The sequence below is a fragment of the Nyctereutes procyonoides genome, unplaced genomic scaffold (assembly GCF_905146905.1).
Source record: "Nyctereutes procyonoides isolate TBG_1078 unplaced genomic scaffold, NYPRO_anot_genome, whole genome shotgun sequence".
NCBI lineage: Eukaryota > Metazoa > Chordata > Mammalia > Carnivora > Canidae > Nyctereutes > Nyctereutes procyonoides.
In genome coordinates, this window is record NW_026575025.1 from 1,085,520 (window position 1) to 1,109,185 (window position 23,666).

At 40.8% G+C, this 23,666-nt stretch overlaps 2 protein-coding genes across 9 annotated transcripts in view; both read left to right on the forward strand.

Annotated features, from left to right (window-relative positions):
• The window catches only part of FNBP4 (formin binding protein 4), a 42,177-nt gene extending 24,711 nt beyond the window's left edge, over nucleotides 1–17,466 (forward strand). For all 3 annotated transcript variants that reach the window (XM_055312628.1, XM_055312645.1, XM_055312637.1), the window contains 5 exons: nucleotides 2,975–3,285; nucleotides 3,413–3,557; nucleotides 4,924–5,267; nucleotides 14,063–14,220; nucleotides 16,400–17,466. In XM_055312628.1, coding sequence (XP_055168603.1) covers nucleotides 2,975–3,285; nucleotides 3,413–3,557; nucleotides 4,924–5,267; nucleotides 14,063–14,220; nucleotides 16,400–16,490 — 1,049 coding nt within the window. In that variant the 3' untranslated portion in view covers nucleotides 16,491–17,466. The remainder of the gene's footprint in view (nucleotides 1–2,974; nucleotides 3,286–3,412; nucleotides 3,558–4,923; nucleotides 5,268–14,062; nucleotides 14,221–16,399) is intronic.
• A 1,605-nt stretch (nucleotides 17,467–19,071) lies between these two features.
• AGBL2 (AGBL carboxypeptidase 2) overlaps nucleotides 19,072–23,666 on the forward strand; it is a 44,790-nt gene continuing 40,195 nt past the window's right edge. For 4 of the 6 annotated variants that reach the window (XM_055315180.1, XM_055315183.1, XM_055315185.1 and 1 more), the window contains exons 1-4: nucleotides 19,072–19,381; nucleotides 20,020–20,210; nucleotides 20,371–20,434; nucleotides 22,711–22,845. In XM_055315180.1, the coding sequence (XP_055171155.1) occupies nucleotides 20,118–20,210; nucleotides 20,371–20,434; nucleotides 22,711–22,845 (292 nt within the window). In that variant the 5' untranslated portion in view covers nucleotides 19,072–19,381; nucleotides 20,020–20,117. Of the gene's footprint in view, nucleotides 19,843–20,019; nucleotides 20,211–20,370; nucleotides 20,435–22,710; nucleotides 22,846–23,666 lie in introns of all 6 variants that reach the window. The other 2 variants (XM_055315181.1, XM_055315182.1) reach the window with 2 other exon arrangements.

Sequence of the window (23,666 nt, forward strand, 5' to 3'; positions counted from 1 at the left end):
TCTCGTACTAAGGTCTTTGGGATTTAAGAGCATTTCTGATGGCTATTTTAAGCCTGTAAAGTTTTTTAAATATGATCTGTTTGTCATCCCAGCAATGGTTAAAACCATATTTTAAAGAAGAAAAGTTAAAAAAAAAAAAAGAAGAAGAAGAAAAGTTACTATGTTATGGGGAACTAGGAAGCTCCCAAGTTCTGTTCATTTTTAATAATTTGTTCATTAATGTCCTGTCTCTAAAGAGAAGTGAGATTTGAAGATATCTAATGCATCTGTCTTGTTAGATTTTGTCACTTAGGTTAAACTTAGCTTCTTTTCAAAAGTCTGTGGAATTATTTTTTGTATAATAAGTCCCTTAAAAAAAAATAAGTCCCTTAAATTGCTAAACTGGCCTCTTGGTTCAAAATACTAAGCAAAGATTTTCTCTTTGGAGAAATATTGGAAACCAATAAAGGAAGCCTGCCTACAAATAGAAACAAAGATGCATAGAAAAAGTAGGTTCTTGAAGAGCTCAAAAATATGTCCCCACACTATTCTAAGTCTGTAGTTTTCAAATTTATTAGCATAAAAAATAAAAGCTGTTTACTTTTTTGTTAAGATTTTACTTATTTATGAGAGACACACAGAGAGGGGCAGAGACACAGGCAGAGGGAGAAGCACGCTCCATGCAGGGAGCCCGACATGGGACTCGACTCGATCCCGGGTCCCTGGGCCGAAGGTGGTACTAAACCTCTAAGCCACCCAGGCTGCCCAAGGTGTGTTTACTTTTAATCTCTCACTTCAGGCTTAAGTGTTCTCTTAAATGGCAAAATATACCAAATAGGTTATATTGAGAAACCAAGAGAAGCATCATGTAATAGGACATCTGTGGATATTCCGATGGAGATTTCTTAAGTTCTTTATGTTTAAGATAAAGAAGATAATTATTAAGACACAGCTTTTGTGGTTTCAGCAAACTTAGTATGGGACTCAAGTATTAACCAAAAATGCTTCCTATTTGCTGGCAAATTTGTCAAGTCTAGTTTATCTCATATTTACACAAAATATAATTCTGATTATCTTTGCTGGAGGTTGTAAACCACTGAAATCTGTATTTCCTTGAGTTGCTTTGCATAGCAACACATTACTATCCTGACTATATCCATTGCATTATCTTTCCAGATGAGAATATGTAAAATTCAACTTTATTACCTACCAAATGTTGTTGAAAGTTTAGTAGAAGGAAGTTTGTTATTAATCCTCGTTATTTATTATCTTCTGATGTAATCTTGATGTTCTATTATTATGTAATAGACTGCCTGGTCATACCTAGACTTTATTTATCTAAAAGTTAGTGTGCAAATTCATATTAGATAGGACCAAATATAAAAGTTTAATGAGGCATTTGAAGTCTTCTTAGCTGGAAAACTACATTCCTGTTTTCTGGTACTTTCTTTTCAGTGCTCTTTTCTTTTACTGAGTAAGCAACTTCTCAAAATAATTCCAGTAACCTTGTGAATCATCATCTTGAAGTCTTTTACATAATGTATTATTTATCTGTTTCATAAAAACTATAAAACTATCCTAAAAGCCAAATGGTTTATGGTGGCTTTGGTTTTACCTTATTGAGAACCAGTGTGGTGCTTTTTGAGGCAACTAAGGTGGTAAAGGATTCAATCTTTATTGTGGATCCTTTTGTTATAGAGCCTTTATTTAACCCACTACTTTTGACCATGAAATTTAACAGTTGATTCATTTGGAACTCTATTCCATGAGAAGTGAGATTGATTCAACTGTGATTGCTAAAGCTTTTAGATCCCTGGGATTTTATGAGGACTTCCTGGTAAAATATCACTAGACTAGGAGTCAGACCTGGCCACTGAGAGCTATATGATGTTGGGCAAGTCATTTCCCTCCTGGGTTTCATTACCTTTGAAGTGAGAGAGTTGAACTAGATGATTTCTCATGTCTCTTCTACTCCTAAATTCTATGATTTTTAGGGAGAAAATCCCTTCAGCATTCCTGGGATATATATCTAATAGTCCCATATATTGTGAAACTTCCCTATTGACGATAAAGAGGGATGGGGAAGGCTACAAGTAAGTATATCCTCCTATTTTCTCTAACCCTTAAAGCTCTTCCCAGGAGAGAGAAAGGACAATGATGCAATGATGAACTGGCTTTTGCAGAATTTGAAGAAAGCTGGTCCTGCAGCTTTTGAGCTATAATTCTTTAACTTAGACTCTAGCAGCAATTTCAGATTCTCTGTATCTTCAAACAGCTCTTTTGTGTGTGCCTTAGTTACTTACCTTGAAGATCTGTTGCTCTAAATTTCCCTTTTCTCATTACAGAAATAAAAAAATTACCCTTCCTGATTTGTGTTGCTATGATTTAGCAAATATAATTCATACAAAGGTGCAAAGAAATGATAGAGTTGACAAGAGCACCTTGTAAGTGGATTTTTAAAATTTTGTAATCCAAATTAATTAAAGTAGGTAGAATTCAAAACTGGTGTTTTGAATGGGTACTTATCTGGGTCATTCCCAATCAGTTATCTGGCTCACTAAAAAAAATAACATGGGATCAGTATTGCAAATATACATTATTCATTCCCCTCTTCTCTCTTGAAATAAAAAAGACCCAGAGTGTTGCCTTCTACTTGTGTGTGTTGAAACTGAATGTTTGAAATAAAAAACTTTAGGTTCAGATGACCAAATTTCTTATTGAATTGATGTGGTGTGCTTCATTTATTTATTCATAGATCTGGACCCAAAGACTAGTACATAATATAGCTGGGGCAAGTGCTAACTGAGAAGTTCATAAATTCATCTTTCCATGGTAGTCATTTTTGAATTGAATTACTTAATATTTCAGTGAGCTTAATGTAGAATAGATGCCTGTGGGTCTGATTTTGTATCACTAGTCACTTGAACATTGCTGTGAATGTAAGGCACAGAGTTTTTTGTATTGCCTTTTCCCTGACTTATGTTTGTTTTCATAGGTTCTCTTTGTAAAGAGTCCTTTTCTGGGCAAGTTTCTTCTTCATCACTCATGCCACTTACTCCATTCTGGACTCTCCTTCAGTCAAATGTGCCTGTGCTTCAACCTCCATTACCTTTGGAAATGCCACCGCCCCCACCTCCCCCCCCAGAATCCCCTCCTCCCCCCCCTCCTCCCCCTCCTCCTGTAGAAGATGGTGAGATCCAGGAGGTAGAGATGGAGGATGAGGGAAGTGAGGAGCCTCCTGCCCCAGGAACAGAGGAGGATACTCCATTGAAACCTTCAACACAGACCACAGTTGTAACTAGCCAGGTGAGAAATACCATTTGGCCTTTTGAAGAGTTTTGGGAGACTGGGGCATGATTGACACCATATTTTATTTTAGGAGAAAATGTTTAATCAGGCCTTTTAGCCACTAACTAGATTCTCTGTGTTTCAGAGTTCAGTCGATTCTACCATCTCTAGTTCTCCTTCCACTAAAGCGGTAAAAAGAAAAGCTACAGAAATTAGTACTGCAGTAGTTCAGAGATCAGCTACCATTGGTAGTTCTCCGGTACTCTACAGCCAAACAGCTATAGCTACAGGTAAGCACTGTGATTAAAATATGTTTTCCATAATCTATTATCTTTGTTTCAGAATTTTAGATGTCATCAAAGGCCTATAGGTGTCATGTAAAGGCTCTTAATTTCATTGTTTTATTTTCCTTAAGAAGGTACCACCCCCAGTGTGGAGCCCAGTGTCAGGTTTGAACTCACAACTTTGAGATCAAGAGTCAGAAACTTAACCAACTGAGCCACCCAGGTGCCTCAAGGGCTTTTCATTTTAAAAACTCGTGGGGCACGAGATGCCTGGGTGGTCCAGCGGTTGAGCGTCTGCCTTTGGCCCAGGGCATGATCCCGGAGTCCTGTGATCGAGCCCCACATCGGGTTCCCTGCATGAAGCCTGCCTCTGTCTCTGCCTGTGTCTCTGCCTCTCTCTCTGTGTCTCTCGTGAATGAATAAATAAAATCTTTTTTTTTTTTTTTTAAGATTTTATTTATTCATTCACGAGAGACAACAGAAGGAGAGGCAGGCTCCGTGCAGGGAGCCTGATGTGGGACTCGATCCCGTGACTCCAGGATCATGCCCTGGGCCGAAGGCAGACACTCAACCGCTGAGCCACCCAGGCATCCCCCATATTGTTTTCTGTGCGATTACATGACTTGAGTAATTTTGATGTTTCAGTACTTTAATTCTGGGGCACTTTAGTGGTTTAGTTGATAGACCATGCAACTCTTGATCTTGGGATCATGAGTTTAAGCCCATGTCAGGGGTTGAGCTTATTTAAAAGAAAAAAGACAACCAAAAAATGTACCTTATTCCTAAAGTATCAAAAATATTTTGCTACTAGAAAATGTGGCTATATATATTTTTTTTAATTTACTTAATTAGTTGAGACAGAATTCAGGCATGTGCACAGAGTGCTGGGGAGGGGCTGAGGGAGAGAAATCCTTAGGCACATTCCCCACTGAGCACAGAGCCCCATAGCAGGGCTCAATCTCAGCTATCTGGAGATCATGACCTGAGTGGAAACCAAGAATCAGTCAACTGACTGAGCCACCCAGGTGCCCCATGGCTATTTTTTTAAGATTTTATTTATTTGAGAGAGAGAGCATGAGCAGGGGAAGAGGGGCAAAGGAAGGAGAGGGGGAGAAGCAGACTCCCTGCTGAGTAGGGAGCCCAATGCAGGGCTCCATCCCAGGACCCTGGGATCGTGCCCTAAACCAAAGATAGACACTTAACCAACTTAGCCATTTAGGCCTCCCACTGTGGTTAAATTTTTTTTGAGGAAAAGGTATCATTTTGACGTCATTTTGTAGGTAATCTAACCCTCATTTCTCTCTTTCATCTTTTCCTTGTTTTTGCTTTGTCACAATGTCCTTACAGTTTCATTTTGTGTTTTCTGTGTTAGGTCACCAGGCAGCAGGGATTGGACACCAGTCTGCAGGGATTGGACACCAGACAATATCAGTTAGCCATCCGGCAACAGGAATGGGTCATCAAGCCAGAGGAATGAGCCTGCAGTCAAATTACCTAGGACTGGCATCAGCTACTGCAATTATGAGCTATGCTGAATGTTCTGTCCCAATGGCAGTGACTGCTCCCACATTGCAGCCAGTCCAGGCCCGAGGTGCTGTGCCTACCACTGCCATTATTGAACCACCACCACCTCCTCCTCCTCCTCCACCACCACCACCTCCACCAGCTCCCAAAATGCCACCACCGGAGAAGACAAAGAAAGGAAAGAAAGATAAGGTATAGTAAATCTGTCTTAAGTTCCTATTCATTCATTCATTCATTCATTCACTCATTCATTCATTCACAAGAGACACAGAGAGAGGCAGAGACACGGCAGAGGAAGAAGCAGGCTCCATGTGGGGAGCCCAATGTGGGACTCGATCCCAGGACTCCAGGATTCCGCCCTGGGCCAAAGGCAGGCACTAAACTGCTGAGCCACCCAGGTGTCCCTTAAGTTCCTATTTAAAAAATTTTTTATCATTGAAGTTATATTCATGTAAAATTCACCATTTTAAAGTATATAATTCAGTAGCATTTAGAATTATGAGTTCTCCAACTTCGTTATATATCTTTTTCAATATTGACTGTCCAAGTTTTACCGTGTAATTTCATATGAATTTAAAGCTTTTTGTGCTCTCGTCAGCAGCACGTATACTAAAGTTCAGCTTTTCCATTACTGCATAAAAAGCCAGTGGAGGGATGCCTGGATGGCTCAGCGGTTTGGCGCCTGCCTTTGGCCCAGGGCGTGATGCTGGAGTAGTGGGATCGAGTCCTATGTCGGGTTCCCCGCGGGAAGCCTGCTTCTCCCTCTGCCTGTGTATCTGCCTGTCTCTCTCTCCCTCTATCTCTCATGAATAAATAAATAAACTTAAAAAAAAAAAAAGCCAGTGGAAGTTGATAGAGATTGTATTAATCTGTAGATATGTTCGGTTGTGTTGCCATTTTAATATTGTGTTGTTTATTTTTTTTTTTAATTTTTTTATTTATTTAGTTATTTATGACAGTCACAGAGAGAGAGAGAGAGAGAGGCAGAGACACAGGCAGAGGGAGAAGCAGGCTCCATGCACCGGGAGCCTGATGTGGGATTCGATCCCGGGTCTCCAGGATCGCGCCCTGGGCCAAAGACCGGCGCTAAACCACTGCGCCACCCAGGGATCCCAATATTGTGTTGTTTAATCTGTGAATGCAGATTCTTTCCATTTAAGTCTTTGATTTTTTTTTTTTTTTTTTTTTGTAGTTTTCAGTTAGGAGTCTTTATTTTCTTGTCTGAGTTTATTCTCAGGTATTTTATTCTTTTTTTTGTTGGATACTATTGTAAGAGATGTTTTAATTTACTTAAATTTACACTTTCAGCATTACATAACATTCTTCATTATTTTTTTTTCCATTATTTCTTGTAACACTTTTTGATTTAGTCTCTCTTGTCTCATTAATGTTGTTATCCTTGCTTTCTCTTGGTTACTATTTGCATGGAACATTATTCTGTCCTTTCACTTTAAACCTGTATATGTCCTTAGAAAATTAATTTCTTACAAACATCGCTACTTGGATTCTGGGATTTTGTCTTTAATTTTTTTTTTTTAAAGATTTTATTTATTCATGAGAGAGACAGAGAGGGGGATGGGGCAGGGACACAGGCAGAGGGAGAAGCAGGCTCCATGCAAGGAGCCTAATGTGGGACTCGATCCTGGAACTCCAGGATCACGCCCTGGGCCTAAGGCAGGTGCTCAACCACTGAGCCACCCAGGGATTTCCCCCCCCCCTTCTTTTTTTAAGATTTTATTTATTTATTTTTCAAAAAAGATTTCATTTATTTATTTATTTATAAAATATTTTATTTTTTAAAGATTTTATCAATTTTTTAATTTTATAATATTCATTTATTTGAGAGAGAGTATGAGTGGAGAGGGACAGAGGGAGAAGAGAAAGAATCCCAAGTAGATTCTGTGCCAAGCACAGAGCCTGATGTGGGGCTTGCTCTTATGACCCTGAGATCATGACCTGAGCCAAAATCAAGAATTGGATGCTCAACCAACTGAACCACCTAGGCACCCCACGATTCTGTGTTTTTAAAATCATCCTGGCAGTATATGACTTTAATTGGAGACTTGACTTCCTTTCCCTTCCCTTCCCTTTTTTCTTTTTGTTAAGATTTTATTAATTCATGAGAGACCCAGAGAGAGGCAGAGACGTAGGCAGAGGGAGGAGCAGGCTCCCAGAGTCCCATGCGGAACTCGATCCCAGGACCCCGGGATCATGCCGTGAGCCAAAGACAGATGCTCAACTACTGAGCCACCCAAGGGTCTTATGGAATCTTTCATTTATATCAGTAAATTACTAGTTTATTATCAATAATCACTGATAAAGACTTACTGTTACCATTTTATTTGTTTTTTGTATATCTTATAAAGCTTTTTGTCATTTTTTTCCCTTACTGCCTTCTTTGGTGTTTAATTTTTTCAGTGACACGTTTTGATTCCCTTATTTCCATTTGCATATATTCTGTGTTTATTTTCTTTATGGTTATATGGATATTAATATATAAGGTGCTAAAGGTAAACTACTCTTTTAAACTGATAACACTCCATTGCAAACAGAACTGTTATATAGCTGCACCTCTTTCCATTATTGGTATTATAAATTACATCTTTATATACTGTATACCCATATATTGTATACCCATTAATATAGATTTATAATTAATATTTTTGTTTTCGTCTTTTGAATTTTGTAGAAGAATAAAAAGAGTTAACAAACCAAAATCATAATCATACTGGTTTTTATATATGTCCCTATATTTACCTTTATCAGAGAACTTTATATATTTTTGAATGACAAGTTATTAACTGGCATTTTTTTCTCTTTCTTTCTTTTTTTTTTTAACTGGCATTTTTTCATTTCAATTTGCAGGACTCCGTTAAGCATTTCTTGAAGGGCAAGTCAAGCAGTAATGACCTCACTGAGTTTTTGTTTTATGTGGGCATGTCTTAATGTCTTTATTTTGGAGTTCAGTTTGCCAACATATAGCATAACACCCAGTGCTTGTATTCCTCAATTTTGAAGGAAAGTGTTGCTGGTATACAGTTCTCAGTTGACCTCTTTTTTTTCTTTGACCCAACTTTAAATACAGCCTCCTGCCTTTTGGCCTGCACCATTTCTGCCAGAAATCCTCTGATAATCTTATTGAGGATCCCTTGTACATGACGAGTCACCTTTTTTTTTTTTTTCCTGCTTTGAAGATTCTCCTTGGCTTTTGGCTTTTGACAGGTTATGTCACAGTGTAGTCTTTTGAGGTTTATCCTATGTGGAGTTTGTTAGGCCTCTTGCATATGTCTATCCATGTCTTCCTTAAATTTGAGAAGTTTTTGGTTATAATTCCTTTTTTTTTTTTTTTAATAGTCATCATCTCCAGCATAGAGCCCAGTGTGGGGCTTGAACTCAGGACCCTAAGATCAAGACCTGAGTCAATGCCAAAAATTGGATGCTTAAGGGACTGAGCCACCCAAAAGTCCCAAGGCTATTCTTAAAATAAGCTCTCCTCTTTTCTTTCCATCCTCCTGGGATTCCCCAAATATATAAATTGATCTACTTAATGGTGTATTTTAAGTCACTTTGACTCTGTTTTCTTTGTTTCATTCTTATTCTTTTTTTGTTCTTACAGACTCTTAATTTCAAATGACATACCATAAATTTTATTGATCCTTTCTTCTGCGTATCAGAGTCTTCTGTTGAGCTTATGAATTTTTCAGCTTCAGAATTGCTAACTGGTTTGGCTTTTATATATATATATATATATATATATATATATAATCTTTTTTTTTTTATCTTTGTTGATAATCTATTTTTGTTCCTGTGTCTCCTGTTTCCTGATTTCCACTAATTCTTTGCCAGTGTTTTCCTCATCTCCTTGATTGAACACATTTAAGATGACTGCTTTAAAGCTTTGTCCAGTAAGTCTTAAGCATGTGTCTATGGTGGTTTTCTAGAGATGAATTTTTTTTTTTGTCATTTCATTTTTCATTCCCAGTTTCTTTGTGTGATTTGTGATTTTTTTTTTTTCTTTGTTGAAAATTAGGCATTTGAGGGGTGCCTGGGTGGCTCAGTCAGTTCAGCATCTGCCTTCAGCTCAGGTCATGATCCCGTAGTTCTGAGATCAAGCCCGGCATTGGGCTCCCTCTGCCTGCAGCTCCGTGTGTGTGTGTGTGTGTGTGTGTGTGTGTGTGCGCGCGTGCGCGCGTGTGTGCGCGCACACACAATCTTTTAAAAAGGAAACGAAAATTAGGCAGATCAAGCCCGGCATTGGGCTCCCTCTGCCTGCAGCTCCGTGTGTGTGTGTGTGTGTGTGTGTGTGTGTGCGCGCGCGTGCGCGCACACACACAATCTTTTAAAAAGGAAACGAAAATTAGGCATTTGAGAAAACAATTCTTCCAGTCTCTGTACCAGGGCTCTATTTGTAGAAAGACCTTCATTAATTCACCCAGCATGAAGGCCTAAGATCTTTTTGGGCCTTTTCTGGGCATTTGTATTCGCTGGATTTGTGCTTGTTCTTTTTTTGCCATCCCCTTGTATACACTTAATTTTAATTTTTCTAATAGTCTCACACCTGCATTTTTCCTAGGAGCTTTACATGCTGTATAGTATTCCTCTGCCCATAATCTCTCACTCCCAAGTATCCACATGACTGTAGTTTCCCTGTGGTTTTCACATGCTACAGTGTCTGCCACTGCCTTTCATGGCTTCCAACCAGAGATCCAAAACATGCTGCCATTCCTGCTTGAGCTCCAGGTTAAGCAGTATACAGAAACCAGTCCCTCAGGCAGCCACAGACAGACTAGAACATTTTACTCTTTTTTTCTTCCCTCCTGAAGGAGATAACTGAGAATTGGCTATTTTTCCCCAACGACGTGGGAGAGGGTGGTGCAAGGGCAAGCAAACATGACACACAATTTTGTTTTGTTTTGAGTATGGCTGCTGCTGCTTTTCTTCTTTTTTAAGATTTTATTTTTACATTATCTCTACATCCAGTGTGGGACTTAACGACCCCAAGATCAAGAGTCACATGCTCTACCTACAGCGCCAACCAGGCATCCCAAGTGAGGCTTCTTGTTTGAATATTCTCTTGGTTGCTGTAGATTCTCAGTTCGTCTCCTAAAGCCATCTTAGTTTGTATTTGTTTATAGTGGTGTTTCTGTGAAGAAGCAGGGCCTGAAGCTTCATAGTCTGCCATCTTTCTGCTGTCACATCACAATCATGGGTACTTTTGAATGTCCTGATCACCCAAAGAAACTGTATCAGCTTTTATCCTCTGTGTTGGTACTTTATTTATTGTCTGCTTCAACTGTAATTTTTTGCCCTGGTGGTCAACAAGGCAAATTTGTTTGCCTTACCTTGGTTCAAGGAACCTTTTTGAATGGGTTATTGCATTCACACAAAATAGACATTGTTTCTAGATTAAACCACTTGTCCAAGTTGGTACCATAGTTTCAGAAATTATCTGGAAACGAAGTGAATATTATAGAACTCAATAAGAATTAAGACAATGACTAGACTGTCAAGCCCTATACCAAAGCATATATAGTTCTCCTGAACCAAAATACTGTTTATCACTTCCATGTCTTTACTTTGTCCATCAATCCCACTACTGTTTGTTCTTTACACAATTAAATGTTACAGATTTTTTTTTAAGATTTTATTTATTTATTCATGAGAGACAGAGAGAGAGAGAGAGAGGCAGAGACCGGCAGAGGGAGAAGCTAAACTCCATACAGGGAGCCCGATGTGGGACTCCATCCCGGGTCTCCAGGATCAGGCTCTGGGCTGAAGGTGACTCTGAGCCGCCTAGGCTGCCCACAATTAAATGTTAGAACAACTAGTTCGCAGGAATCATTTCTTTGTGAAGCCTTCTTGACACTCTTGACACTCTTCTTCCAACCTTCCAGAGATAATTGCTTCCTCTTTTCATGGAGTAAGTAATTTCTTAGCCAATCATGCTTTTATGGTCTTATAAATAATAGTTTGGAAAATCCAGAATTGTAACTTGTTAATATATCATTTTTACATACTTTATTAAAACAAGTGATGGCTTCTGTTGAATACAGGCCATTTTAAAGGAATATAAAATAGTGCTTGGCTGGCTTAGTTTTAGTTTAGGCATCCTACTCTTGATCTCAGGGTTGTTAGTTCAAGCCTCATCTTGGGCTTCATGCTGGGCATAGAGCCTACTTTAAAAAAGGAAAATATGCTTAATGTCTCAAATGTCCAAAAATATTTGAAATATATGTTTTCAATCTTCTTTGGTGAAGAGTTTTATGTGCAGCTTACTAGAAAATAAACTAGAAATAGAAAACATGGGCAGCCTGGGTTTAGCGCCGCCTTCAGCCCAGGGCCTGATCCTGGAGACCCAGGATCAAGTCCCAAGTCAGGCTCCCTGCATGTAGCCTGCTTCTCGCTCTGCCTGTGTCTCTGCCTCTCTCTCTCTGTGTGTCTCTCATGAATAAATAAAATCTTAAAAAAAAAAAAAAGAAAGAAAGAAACTAGAAACCAAGTCCTAACCATTCAATCTAGATTAATTCATCTGACTGCAATGTTTCCCTATGAAAATGTGCTTAAACAGGCAGTGCAACTCTCTATGGGTTTGAATGTGATTGGCAATAAATAACTTCTAAAACATAACTAATTTTCCTATGACCAATGGGAATTAAGTGTGATAAAATTTTTTTTTTCCCCACAAAACTCTATAGAAGTCCAAATGAAACCACACTGACTTTACTCAGAGCTTTGGTTTTTGAGCCTGTTTACCAGTGTTCAGTGAGTTATACCTCAACTTGCCCTGTGTGCACATGTGACCATTATAAGTTCATGTTTCTTTTTACTCAGTTGGTTCCATGCTAAGCCAGAGTGGGCTGTCTTGGAGTTTATTGAAAGGGTGTGTATCCAGTGTGTTGAGGTTGTGCCACAGGTGAAATGACTGACTGAAATGTGGGAAGGTGTTTGGAGCTAAAGGTGTAAGCACAGCATATAGGCACTCATTTTCCCAGAAAATTAAGAACTGTGAATTATAATCAAAATAGAGTATCCAGGGATGCCCAGGTGGCCCAGCGGTTTAGTGCCTCCTTTCGGCCCAGGCTGTGGCCCTGGAGACCTGGGATCAAGTTCCACATTGGGCTCCCTGCTTGGAGCCTGCTTCTCCCTCTGCCTGTGTCTCTGCCTCTCTCTCTCTGTCTCTCATGAATAAATGAATAAAATTTCTAAAAAAATAGAGTATTGAATAGGGAGCCAAGTAACAGAAGACAGACTGAAAATATCCTTATTTTCTCAGATTTGGGGGGACTTAAATCACTCTCAAGTATAGGCAGGAAGAACAGGTTGGGCCCCCATGCCCTATCCAGTATGAGCAGATCAGCAGTTAATCACACTTGTACCACTCAACTGCCTGTGTTTATAGTGTGACTTGGCCAGGCCTTCAAGCACACAGCTCTACTGGTCTTCAAAATACAGGGATAAAAATTGATTTTTTTTTCAATGTCTAATACAATAGTTCTTGAATTTCACATAACTAATTCAACAGGTTTGGGTTTTATTTTTTAATTGAAGTATAATTGGGACACAATGTTACATTAGTTTCAGGTCGAGTATATTTTTAGTGCAAACGATTTATCAGATGTTCTCCTTAGAACCTTGGGATTCAGTAGTGAATCAAACAAATCTGTTTTTTGGTGATTCTGTTCTTGAGGATTGGAGAAGGGCGAATGGGGTGCTTCAAAATGCAGTGAGAAAAAGTAAGCAGTGTTAGAGGACAGAAAGTTGGTCTTTGGGAGGTGGTGCTGTTTCAGAGAGGGTCAGGGAAGGCCTCTATGCTAGAATGCCATTGATCAGGAGCCTGAAGGTAGTGCTAGAGCAAACCATGTTGGATATATATACAGTTCTACTTTTATAAGTATCACAAGTATTTTTTGTTGTTTTGCTTTTGCTATGAAAGTACATATTAGGGCAGCCCTGGTGGCACAGCGGTTTAGCGCCGCCTGTAGCCCAGGATGTGATCCTGGAGACCCGGGATCAGGTCCCACGTCAGACTCCCTGCATGGAGCTTGGTTCTCCCTCTGCCTGTTTTTCTTTTTTTTTTTTTTTTTCTTTTTTTGCCTGTTTTTCTCTTCTCTCTCTCTCTCTCTCTCTCTCTCTCTCTCTCTGTCTCATGAATAAATAAATAATAACATTTAAAAAAAAGAAAGTACATATTATAGACAGTTAGAAAATAAAGATGCAGGACACCTGAGTAGCTCAGTTGGTCAAGTGTCTGCTTTCAATTCAGGTCATGATCTTGGGTTCCTGGGATCAAGCCCCACGTTGGGCTCCCTGCTTGCCCAAGGGGAACCTGCTTCTCCCTCTCCTCCCTGCTTGTGTTCCCTCTCCCTATCTCTCTCTCTGTCTTTCTGTCTCTCTCTGTCTCCTATGAATGAATGAAAGAGAGAAAAAGAAAATGAAGATGAGCCAAAAGAAGAAAAATAAAGTCTCTTAGAACTAATCATATTAATATTTGATGTAACTGTGCTATATTTTATATCTGCTATCATTGACTATGTTGCTTTTTCCAGAAAAGCTGGCCATTTATTTCTCAGCTCTGTTTTTCACTTGATGTGAACCTGGCATCTATTTAAATTTTGCCAAAGGAAACACTAATTCTGAGACTAGGCCAACAGTTCTGAATTCTATAGAATAATGAGGCTAAAGGAAATTTTTCTGATCTCATTTAATAAAAATACACTTAAAGCCTTTAGATTTTTTAAATAGTTTGTAGATTTTTATTTTTTTAATTAAAAAAATTTTTTTTTTAGTTTGTAGATTTTTAACGAAACATTACATTTATAGTTGGTAGAAATTTTTGGCAAGAACTTATAGTGGCATTCATTTTCTGTGTTTCTGTCCTTTGATTTTAAGGTCCACTTATTCCTTAGATCTAAGAAGAGATCTTGATCTTGTATGGCTCTCATGTATGTATTTTATGTATTCTTTCTGATCTTTAACCTTTGCCCTAGGCAAAGAAGAGTAAAACCAAAATGCCGTCTCTGGTAAAGAAGTGGCAGAGTATCCAGCGTGAGTTAGATGAAGAAGAGAACTCTAGTTCCAGTGAAGAGGACCGGGAATCAACTGCACAGAAGCGAATTGAAGAGTGGAAACAGCAGCAGCTGGTCAGGTAAAAGAAGAGAGGCTACAAGGAGTGGGAGGTTTTAGAGTAGCAGTCATATTCTTTGAATCACAGTCCTTAATTTTTTTTTTTTTTTGATATTTTGGTACGAACTTTCCTAAAAGTTTATGATTCACAGTAATTTTTTTTCCCTGTAAAAATTACGATTTACCCTTTTTCAAAATTAGAAACATCAGAGCTTTAACACTTTATCCTACTGATTGTTCCTTTTAAGAATAGGACTGTCTTTAACTCTGAGCATACCAGGATAAACAGATGTCCCTTTTATCATGTAGATCCAACAGGCCCTCCTATAAATTTTTTAAAAAATATTTTACGGATTTACAAAAATAAAAGATGGGGGCATCTGGCTGACTTAGTGGAGAATGGAACTCTTGATCTTGGGGTTGTCAGTTCAAGCACCACATTGGGTGCAGAGCTTATTTTTAAAAAAGACTTTTAAAAGGAAGGGAGAAAAACTTCACTATCGAGACTTTGCAAAGAATTTAAACATAGCTAACTCAAGATATTTTTCCTGGTTTTGAAGGTATATAGGCTAAACTGAGAAACATTCTTTGAAGGCAACTAATTGTTTGATTGTCATGCATGACTTGGAACATACAAATAGTGCTGCAATATTTCCCATTCTTCTGATAGGTTCTAGCTTATCATTACTTCTGATTCTTATACTTGTAACATCAATAAATGCAGTACTTATGAAAACATTTGGAAGAGGATCATCATTTTTTGTTTCATAATTCAGAACATTTTTATTTTTAGATACATGAACCAATTGGAATGGTCATTATAAGGAATTTTTTTGTTCCTAAAGTATCTACTTCTCCACAGTTATTACGCACCTGCTTTCAGCATTTGTCTACTTACGAACTCTCTGAAATGAATTGTAGCATACAGCATCCTAAAACCTGAAAGATTCCTATCACGTGTTATTTTAGGGAAATATTATTTTGTAACTTGGTTCCTGTTACAAAATAACTGATGTTTTGTTTTTTTTTTTTTTTGTTGAGGTTTTATTTATTCATGAGAGAGGCAGAGACATAGGCAGAGGGAGAAGCGGGCTCCCTGCAGGGAGCCTAATGTGGGGCTCGATCAGGATCACGCCCTGAGCTGAAGGCAAATGCTCAACCACTGAGCCACCCAGGCATCCCTAGACCATGCAACTCTTGATCTTAGGGTCGTGAGTTCACACCCCTTGTTGGACATAGAGCTTACTTAAAAATAGTAATAATATTGGGGTGGGAGGGTACTATGAAGAGGCCTCCAGACTGCTTTACTTCCATGAAAGGTTGTATACTATTTTGTACTATTTTGGGTAACACAATAAGGAAACTGAGGAATGCTATTAGTGACATTTTATTATACTGTTGCCTCATCCTTGTAGGTGATTCCATTATTGTTTTCCTATTATTTTAGGGTTTTTCTTTTAGTATTGCTGGGAATTGAGTAATGATTAATTCCTATAATGATGAAATAGACTATTTCAAGATGATAGGTGGGGAATCACAAATATCCTATAATTAGATTATTTTAGATTTATAAAAGGGTCCAATCCACCCATTCTGGTTATTGTAGGATAGAATCAGAGTTTAGGGCACCTGGATGACTCATTCAGTTAAGCATCTGCCTTCAGCTCAGGTCATGATCTTGGGAGTCCCTGGATCAATTCCCATATAGGGCTCCCTGCTCAGTGTGGAGTCTGCTTCTCCTCTGCCCCTCCCACTGTTCCAGCTCTCTCCTTCCCCTCTTTCTTTGTCTCAAATAAATATATGTGCTGCCAAAGCGAGGACTCTCAATTAAATAAATAAAAAAAATATTTAAAAATCTGAATTTAATCTGTTTTGAAAATGATTGAATAAGCCTTGAGGTATCAGTCCTTATAAGTATTTAGAAGTGTTCAAAGAGGAATTTCAAAAATCCAGAGGTTCCTGATGGTAAGTTGAGGGTTAAAATATATCTTTCCTAAAGAATTGAAACTCTTTGGGGCCAAGAAAAACTTTCACAAGAATTGTTGTAATCCTTCAGTGTGACTTTAATGGTTACTGGAGGTAGATAAAGATAAACAGTGCACTTAAGTATCCATAAAATTGTAGAGAGGCTGTGTGTGTCTTTGGTTGACCCATCAGAATTAAGAAATTTGATGAAGAATATGTTGGTGTTGTCTTCACAGTGGCATGGCAGAGAGGAATGCTAATTTTGAAGCACTTCCTGAGGATTGGCGTGCAAGGCTGAAGAGGAGGAAAATGGCTCCAAACACATAGTTTTTGGGGGAAAGGGGTTTTTTTATTACTGATGTTTTTGTGTTTTTTGTTTTTTTTGCATTCAGTTAAGAGTCTTCACGAGTTTTACTGTTGTCAATAAACTATAAATGTTATGAGGGAGAGCATATGAATTTCCTGGGCAAAAGCATACATGTATAGAGCTTTCACATTTGTGAAATGTAATTTTTCTATTTTGCTGAAGGGTGAGGTTGACCAAATGCTTTGACATAGCCGCCTTTATTCTCACACTGGCAAACTCAGCATATCAGGTACATTAACCTCATCGATCTGGAACATGTGAGTCAGGAGTGTGATACCTCAGCAGAGGACTCACTGACAATAAGTGAAGGATTTTCCTGTTTCATAGAGGCTCCTTTAGTTCCTAGTGCAGCTCTCTCTCATTCACTTCTACTCCAGAACAAGTGCAATTAAGAAGGCAGCTCTGTATTCTATTTTGCTGAACTGGGATTTTCAGAATCTCTGACCTCTTCTAGCCTGCCACCCCTGAAGTGCTGAGGTATATGGAGGTGTTTACTTTGTGCTGACAGATGGCCACACTCTTTAGAGAACTCTTTCTCACAAATTCTAGAACTGGTAGTTCAGTCATTTCACATACTAGTGATGTATTCAGATTTCATTACAGGCAGCAGCAGGCGTTCAGATCTTTAATTTTGAGGATTTCCCCTCATGTATGTGGCAGTAAATGTAATAAGAGCCACTATATGTATTGTGTCTCCATTGTCTTTGTTCCAAAATTCACCTCCCTTTTATGTGAATGTACTCTCCATAAAATTCCAGTATTTAAAAAGCAGTTTACTATTCTGTACTTTCTATTGTATCACAATCAGGTAAAAGTCACTTTAAACTGAAGAAAAGGCAAATTGTGTTTTAAAGCTCTTTGTATTTCTCCAGTTTCTGACCTTGTAAATTTGTACATATGCTCTAATAAAGCTTTTTTTATACTTCTGATTTGTTATCCTTTTTGCTCTTCTAAGCCTGTTATTTCATTGTTGTGTAATCAAGATATTTAAGTCCAGTCTTTTTTTTTTTTTTTTTTAATTTTATTTATTTATTTGTGAGAGATACAGAGACACAGGCAGAGGGAAAAACAGGTTCCATGCAGGGAGCCCAACGTGGGACTTGATCCCGGGACTCCAGGATTGCACCCTGGGCCAAAGGCAGGTACTAAGCTGCTGAGCCATCCAGCCTGCCCCTTAAGTCCAATCTTAATTGTTATTTCTTATCAAATACAGCATAAGGCAGGTGTAAATACTAAAGGATCGCTCTCAGGAAAACAGGATCTTGAATCCGTGGAGGTGAGGGCGGGGCCAAGGTGAGAAAATAGGCATTATTTGAAAGAGCATGAGTAAGGGGCACATAGGGGTCCAGAGGCGCAGAGGGAGATGCAGGCTCTCCTTTGAGCAGAGAGCCCAATGCAGGGCTAGATCGCAGGACCCTGAGATCATGACCTGAGCCGAGGACCGATGCTCAACCGAGTCACCCAGGTGACCCCAGAATGGAGCATTCTAAAATCTGAGAATTTGATGGTCAAAATGTGTGGATTCCGTTTTCCTGTAAGTTTTCAAATCTAGCTATGGGGTGGTGAGATATAAGGTCAAAATGATGTAGTTTAGGAATGTTGAGGTTTGGTGGGGTGAGGTCAAGAGCCAATGACCAAGAATGAGTTCTTGAGACGTCTTTGGTACAAAATGGTGGTTTTATTAAAGCATGGGGACAGGACACATGGGCAGAAAGCTGCTGCGGTTGTGAGGGGTGGCTGATAATATACTTGGGAGTTAGGAGTAGGGGAAAAGGGAGGTTTTCAGAAGAAATCACATATGCTAAAGAGGACCTACCTAGAGGATACTGGAGGCCTTGCCTTTGTCAAGGTTTTTCCCTCTAGTAAGACAGGAACTTCCTGGGGAAATGTCACATGTCCCACCTGGGAGCGGGGGTGCAGAGGTTGCAGGGTGTTAGCTTGTGCCTTATCAACTATCCTGCACCTTCATCAAAAGTAAGGGACAGGCAAGACTAGGTAGGGAGAAGTAGGGGGACTATGTGATCAGGCTCACAGAAATCCCCAAAATGAGGTGGTAAGGAAACCAGAGATAAGCGAACACACCAGACCACGCTGCCCTAGGTGTCCAAAGGGTGTGTGTGTGTGTGTGTTTCATCACTGTCCTGTGGTCAACAGAAAATAACCAGACCCTAAGAAGCCGTTAAAGATGTTAATCACCAGTCCTTAATGGTGCTGCCAGTAGAGAAGCTAAAAAGATACAAGTTCCCTGGTTAGCTTTCAATAAAAGACTGATCCTGAAAGCCCTCAGTGGCAAACCTGTCAGGACCCCTCCCACTCCTGATAAAACTCCTTGCTTTACTCCCTTTTATCTACGAGATTGATTCTTTGACGAGGTGAGAGAAGATCCTGACTCTCTGGCTTAAAAAGGAGAGGGGAACCCGCTCCCTTTGAGCAACCCCTAACAGTTACCTAGTTTTAACCTAATTTTAAAGATTTTGTTATTTTAGAGCACGAAAGGGGGAGGGAGAGAATCCTAAGCCGACTCCTCGGAGGCCCTAAGATCACGACCTGAGTTCAAACCAACCAGGAGTCAGATGCTTAAGAAGTCTGGAACATCTTTGAGGACCACTAACTGGCCTTGTATTCAATCCAAATTCGGTAACAGAAGCGGAGCTGCAACACCGAACGAAGGCAGAAAAGCTTCCGAAACCTCAGAGGCCAGCGGCGCGGGACCCGCCCCGGCTTCACAGCCACGCCCACGCCCTTGCCCTGGAGGCGGGGCCTCGCTGCCGGAAGCGTCCAGCCGCCCCGCCCTCCCGCTTCCGCCTCGCGGTTGCTAGGCTACCGGGTCCCCAGCGGAAAGCGGTGGCGGGTGAGCGCCGGGAGCGTGTTCTGCGCGGGCTGCGGGGCTGGGCCGCTGTCCCCGCCGTGCAGTGGCCTCTGCCGCTGCGGGCGCCGCGCACACCCTGCTGCGCGAGACGGGCCGGGGAGCGGAGGCCTCGCACCCTTCCTCCCCTCTGCCCTCCTAGGCAATCTCTACGCCTCCTCTCCGACTCAAGGGAAACTGCGCCTCACCACCTTCCCCGCGACCAGAAAACCCTGAGCCCCTGAATTCCACTTTCAGGGCTCACGGTCCGGGTCCCCTGACCTTTCTTTTATCTCCTCCGAGGCCGCTCCGTTGGAATCCCTCCGTCCCCATTTCTTTCACTTTCCTGTTGCGTCCTGGTGCTGGGCATCTCCCTCCTCCGAGAGGGAAGCATGGCACCCCCGCAAGGGTCCTGGCGCCGCGGGAGGCGGAGGCCGCGGGACTGGCCGCCCTCGCTCACTGCTCAGGTGTGCCCCCGGGGCCTCGGACCAGGTGCCGGGAGCCTGCGGCTTGCACGCCAGAGAGGCTGGGTTGCCGGGGCCGACGGAGCGACGCGGCAGGCTTTCCTGAAATCGCGTGGGGCGACTTTCGGCAGTTTTTTTCAGCTGTCCGTTCTGGTGTTTTTGTTTTTGTTTTTGTTTTAGCTTCTGTGTAATCAGCTGCCCTTTTGGAAATTGGGCAGGGGTTGTGGCTGGATGCCGGTGTCACGGACTCATCTTCAGCAAACCATGCGGAAGTAAACATGTTCCCAGCATTGGAAACAGAGCTGAAGCAGGAGGTCGGTACACTCCCTCTCCGGGAACTCCTCAGAAATCCAGTACTGCTAGATCAGAAGGTATATTCTGGGGGCGCCTTTTTCTGGCAGGAGATCTTGAGCCCCCAAGATAGAATAACGTGCATGAATGTCGCTCACTTGGTTTGTTGACGCAAGTCCTTGGGGACTCAAGAACGGTTTGGAAGGACTTTGCTGATGGAGATGGCTTTTCCTTTCACAGACTTGCCCTGATCCCTATGAAGACTTTATGTACCATCATCTTCAATACTATGGCTACTTTAAAGGTACTATCTCATTCTTACCCAGCATGGCCTTTTCTGTCTTCGTGAACTGTTCGATTAACTCGGGAGTTACACTTGGATACACTAATGACAGATTTTTCTAGGGCCACGAGGGAAAGATGAAGGGGAAAGTACCTTCTTTCCCCCATTGATGTGCTATATCACCTCTTTTTTTTTTTTTAAAGAAAAGTCCTTTTTTTTAAAATTTTTATTTATTTATGATAGTCACAGAGAGAGAAAGAGAGAGAGGCAGAGACACAGGCAGAGGGAGAAGCAGGCTCCATGCACCGGGAGCCCGATGTGGGATTCGATCCCGGGTCTCCAGGATCGCGCCCTGGGCCAAAGGCAGGCGCCAAACCGCTGCGCCACCCAGGGATCCCTATATCACCTCTTTTGAGGGCCTGTGTAGGCAAGGACCTGTCTGTCCTTGTACCAAGGCCACACACTCTTCCTTAATTTCACCGTAGGGCATCAAAATCGTTTTACTGATCTGCAAAGACACATCCTCCATTCTGTCCTTCAGAAGTCTCTTGGCCATTCTCGCCTTTTCCGTGTCATTTTAGAATTAGCTTGAGATGTTTTTAAAAAAAAAATGGAGGTTGCATTGAATCTACAGATCAAATTTCACAAGAAATGAGAGTTTTCCAATGTTGGGTTCTGCGATCCTTTTTTATTAAATTTTAATTCTTATATTTTGGGAGTTCTGCGATATATGAATGTACTCTATTTCTTCATTTACATAGGTCTCACTGTCTGCCCATAAGATTTCTAACTTTGGGGATCCCTGGGTGGCGCAGCAGTTTGGCGCCTGCCTTTGGCCCAGGACATGATCCTGGAGACCCGAGATCAAATCCCACGTTGGGCTCCTGGTGCATGGAGCCTGCTTCTGTCTCTGCCTCTCTCTCTCTCTCTCTCTCTCTCTCTCTCTCTCTCTCTGTGTGTGACTATCATAAATTTAAAAAAAAAGATTTCTAACGTTTTTTTTAAGATTTTATTTTATTTATTCATGAGAGACACAGAGAGAGGGGGTTGGGGAAGAGACACAGGCAGAGGGAGAAGCAGGCTCCATGCAGGGAGCCCGACGTGGGACTCGATCCGGGGTCTCCAGGATCAGGCCCTGGGCTGAAGGCGGCGCTAAACCGCTGGGCCACCCAGGCTGCCCCAGATTTCTAACTTTTTCATGGAGCTTCATATTGTTATGCTACCATAAATGGTATCGCTTTAAATTTTGACTTTTGGGGCACCTGGGTGGTTTAGTGGTTGAGCATCTGCCTTTGGCTCAGGTCATGATCCTGGAGTCCTGGGATCTAGTCTTGCATCAGGCTCCCCATAGGGAGCCTGCTACTCCTTCTGCCTGTGTCTCTGCCTCTCTGTGTCTCTTATGAATAAATAAAATCTTAAAAAAAATTTTATTTTATAATTTTGTTCCTGGTATTTAGAAATAAAATTAAGTTCAATATTGATTTTATTTCCATCAACCTTATTAATCTTATTAATTATTTCATTATTATTATTATTATTATTGTATTAGTTTTTACTTATTTATTTGAGAGAGAGAGTGATAGTGAGAGAGAGCACGAGCAGGGGGGAGAGGTAAAAGCAGGCTCTCTAATAAGCAGGGAGCCTGAGGCAGGGCTCTATCTGAGGACCCTTGGGATCATGGTCCAAACTAAAGGCAGATACTTAACCGACAGAGCCACCCAGACACCCCTTAACTGTTTCTTTTTAATTAATTAATTAATTTTAAAGATTTTATTTATTCATGAGAGACACAGAGAGAGAGAGAGACAGGCAGAGGGAGAAGCAGGCTCCATGCAGGGAGCCCAATGTGGGACTCGATCCCAAGTCTCCAGGATCACACCCTGGACTGAAGGCGGCGCCAAACCACTGAACCCCCTGGGCTACCCAACTATTTCATTTTTATAAAGTGATTCCTAATTTGTTGAAAATTGATATTCCAGTTTGCCAGATTCAGCAGAGCCCTCGAGACAAAGCAGCTTTGGGCATTTTTCTCTTTCTACTCTACCATGCTGCTTCTCAAGTCTCTCCTCACCATACAATGGAGAAAATGATGCTTAAACTCATGTAAATTGGAATATGGAAAGCTCTTTGGAAATGTATTCTCTTTGGAATGTATTCATTGTAAAGGCCTGTGGTGGTGATGGGTGGTAACAGACGTAGGGGCAGTTTTGATAGTAGTGATGCTTTTGGTATTGATCTAGATGTTACAGATGATGAACCAGCCTTCCAGTACCTTTAATTAAATTGCATATTTGTAGCTCAGAGAGGCAGTTTACCAAACTCAGCTTCACACCAGCATGTTCGGAAGAATAATCCTCGATATGGGCTGAGTGGCTCTTTTGGAGAAAGAGAAGATGTGATACCAGACCCCCTGCAAAAGGAGAAGCTACTATGTGAGTAATGATCAGTGTGTGTGAACCCCGGAAACCTCACTGCCAGAGCAACTCCTTGGGATTCAGGAGAATGTAGGAAAAGCCAGAGGAACAACTTTGGCCAGTTTCTGATATCACTCAAAAATGTTATATTTAGATCCACTTTGGATTACAGGTTTAATTAAAATACTATACATTCTGGATTATTTTTCTTCAAATATTTGGAAAATTTGTTAGGATTCCTTAGTCAAGAGTAGCACATTGATTTTTACACAATTTTTAAAAAAGATTTATTTATTTATTTGAGAGAGAGAGAGCATGAGCAGGGTGAGGGACAGAGGGAGAAGCAGACTCCCTGCTGAACAGGGAACCCGGTGCAGGGCTCCATCCCAGGACTCCGAGATCATCACTTGAGCCAAAGCAAGATGCTTAGCTGACTGAGCCATCCAGGTGCCCTGATTTGTATATGGTTTTGATGGAGATATTTGTTAAGGCACTTTGTGTAAGAGTGGTGGAAACCAATTTCAGCTAGCTTAAGCAAAACTATTTATTTTATTTTATTTATTTATTTGTTTGTTTATTTATTTTAAGAGAGAGAGAGAGGAGGAGAGGGAGAAGGACAAGCAGACTCCCTACTGAGTGTAGAGCCCAATGCAGGACTTAATCCAACAACCTCAAGATCACCACCTAAGGTGAAACCAAGAGTTGGAATGCTCAGCTCACTGAGCCACCCAGGCACCCCCCAGAAATAATTTTTCATAAGAATTTCACAGATTCCTTCTGGAATTTAAGGAGCGAGTGCAGTTGAATTTCTCCCTCAATGCATAACCAACCAGACATCA